Source organism: Condylura cristata, unplaced genomic scaffold (genome assembly GCF_000260355.1).
Source record: "Condylura cristata isolate star-nosed mole 26May11 unplaced genomic scaffold, ConCri1.0 scaffold00005, whole genome shotgun sequence".
In the NCBI taxonomy this organism is placed as follows: domain Eukaryota; kingdom Metazoa; phylum Chordata; class Mammalia; order Eulipotyphla; family Talpidae; genus Condylura; species Condylura cristata.
The window spans coordinates 42,319,042-42,321,626 of record NW_004567106.1 but is presented as its reverse complement, the minus strand read 5'-3'; the positions used below and the strand labels follow the sequence as shown (position 1 = coordinate 42,321,626).

General features: G+C 34.3%; 1 protein-coding gene across 4 annotated transcripts in view; it reads right to left on the bottom strand.

Moving 5' to 3' along the window:
• The window catches only part of FAM185A (family with sequence similarity 185, member A), a 33,571-nt gene that overhangs the window by 22,257 nt on the left and 8,729 nt on the right, over positions 1-2,585 (bottom strand). For all 4 annotated transcript variants that reach the window (XR_001145116.1, XM_004677154.2, XM_012721111.1 and 1 more), the window contains exon 4: positions 903-1,041. Coding sequence is in view for 3 of the 4 variants with exons in the window: in XM_004677154.2 (XP_004677211.1) it covers positions 903-1,041 (139 nt within the window). In the remaining variant the exon portion in view is untranslated. The remainder of the gene's footprint in view (positions 1-902; positions 1,042-2,585) is intronic.

Here is a 2,585-nt window from a genome sequence, read left to right as displayed (position 1 = left end):
CGGGGAGGACCCCTAAAGTAGTGATTTTTAAAGATTCCTTTAAACATAAGACTACTTGTCAATGTGCTATATAGCACAGCTACCACCTAAGCATGTTTTTTAATAACACTTAAAAATTTGTGCTTATGAATAACAACTGGAGATTTTGCCAATGTTCAACTTTACTGTAGAAATGAATGGCCTATATATGGAAAAGTTTTAATCTAATTTTCCTGGAAAATGGTTCAAAAGGCACGTAGTAGACATGAATATATTATACTTTTTGCTAAGATAAGTGATTCTTAATTCTATCTGTATATATTTCAAAAAACATACCTGAACTTAAATCATTTTCTAGGTGGATTTAAGAAGCATGTTTTAGCAAAGTAATGATCCTTGTTTGCAGAGATATGCTTTAGAAGTTATAAGAAGATACTTAATGAAAGAAAACTGAAAATGGCAGGGTGCTGGGAAGACCTGGTACTACTACATATACACATTTAAGTACTTAAACCAACTACTATCACCGAGTTGCTAGAATCAGATTTCATGCACATTCATTTCATCCTTAGCTTTCCCATTATAACAAAAGCTACCATTCCGAACCCACTGCTGTTCTTTAACACTGCTTCAGTGTACTTTCCTCTGAATATCTCCTGCACTTATCTTCTCATTGCTTTTATAAAGAAATACACTAAAAAATCAGAATTATTACTTCAGCCTCATGTGTAACAGAAAAAAATCAATTATGCTGCTAAAATAAAATCTATTGGTTTTATGAGTCAAATTAGTCTGCAACTAATTTTGAAGAATATCAGCTTCCCGGTGACACATCCTTTTTCAACTACAAAGAAACAGGGTCACCTTTTAATATGTATGTTTATGTGGAAGTTCTGTGAAGTGTTAGCCCCTTGTCATCTTACCATGAACACTTCCTAATGAAATATCCCCAGCAGCAGAAGACAGAAATGATGAATCTGTATATAGGTACTTGGCTTTCAGCAAACCATCTTCAGTAGATATATTAACAGAACTTCCCTGCAGTTTATCTACCGTCACAGTCTAGTAAAAGAAAGATTCAAATCAGTTCTTTATAAAAGAAAATCTAGTAAAAATCCAAAACGGTTTGGCTCCCTACAGAATTGGTAAGTGACGACGTAAAAAGTTACTACCCAGCACACACACTATGGACTTTGATTCCCTAGCTAATCAAAATATTATGTGCAAGAGTGTATTGTCTGTTGAGTGTAGAATGTTCCCAAAATAGTACTTCAATTATTCAGATCAATTTTAATTTCTCTTTATGCCTCATATTTTCTATGTAAACCTTTTTGTTAAATTTTCTCCATTTTTGCATTTTCTGGCATTACAGAAGATACCTTTCTACATGCATAACTATATTGTCTAACAGTTTAATTTCTTCCCTTCCAATCTTTACATTAATTCTTTATTTCCTGTTTTTTCTTCCCTTACGATCTGACTCAAGTATTCCAATTCAATAGTGAACAGGGGGAAAGCATACAATGTTTCCTCACTGAGTATGATGTCTGCTACAGATACCATATAGATCCCTTTTTATCAGAGTTAAGAGGTTCCCTGTTTTCAAATTTGCTTTGTTGTTACTGCTGTTTAAATCATGAAAATTCATCAAAATCATAAAAATTGTCAAAATTCATGTAAAATCATAAATTTTAGTTTTATCTGATTTTAATGAACTGTAACATAATTTTTTTCCTTTACATTTCAACAATCTATTTTCAGAGGTTTTCCCTAGTAAGTCAGTGGTTCTCCATTGAACAAAATGCAAGGAATTTTACATTTTTCCCTCAACTTCTGTAATAAATTTAATATGTATTTATGTATCAAATTTTGAGCCTGGGCCTTCCCTGCTGGCCCAACAGGTTAAAGCACAGCACTATGAGGCAAACCTGCAGCCACTGCAGAGTTCGATTCCCCACCAGGGAGCTGACCCACATGGCGTGGCAGATCTCTCCTGACCCACCAGGTGCTCCCCTGAGCAGTATATTTCAGTCAATCATCCTGTTCTGCTCCCCACTCTGTCTTGGTGAATCTTCTCACACCCCCACTCTTCTCCCCCCCCCCCCCCCGCTCTGGCCTGTACCCAAGTTTTTGCATGCGTAAATAAATAAATCTTTAAAAAAAATTTTTTTTGAGTCCGATGTAAAATGACGGTATCTAGCTAAGAAGTTCAAAAACAAGTCATTTGCGAGCATAAACATAACGGTTGACCTAAAAACTGCCACAGTTTGTGTCAGGATCACATTCAAGTATTACAACACTGGGTGTTTAAAAAAAAGACTATCATTGTTCTCAACATATAGGATCAGTGTAATCCACTTCAACTATATCCTTCAAAAATTGTTAAGTCAAAAATGTTATTTAGTAAGAACAGAGTTCCAAGAACACTAAAATATTAGAAATGAGAATATAAAGAGAGAAAGAAAAGTACATGGAGGTTCCAATGGGAAGACATTATATTGTTTTGACAGACTCGAATGTGTCATTTTCTTTTATGATAGACTTTTGTTAAGTAAATAATATAGACCAAGTTCTCCATCACAGTTTCTTTCTTTTTTTTTTTTTTT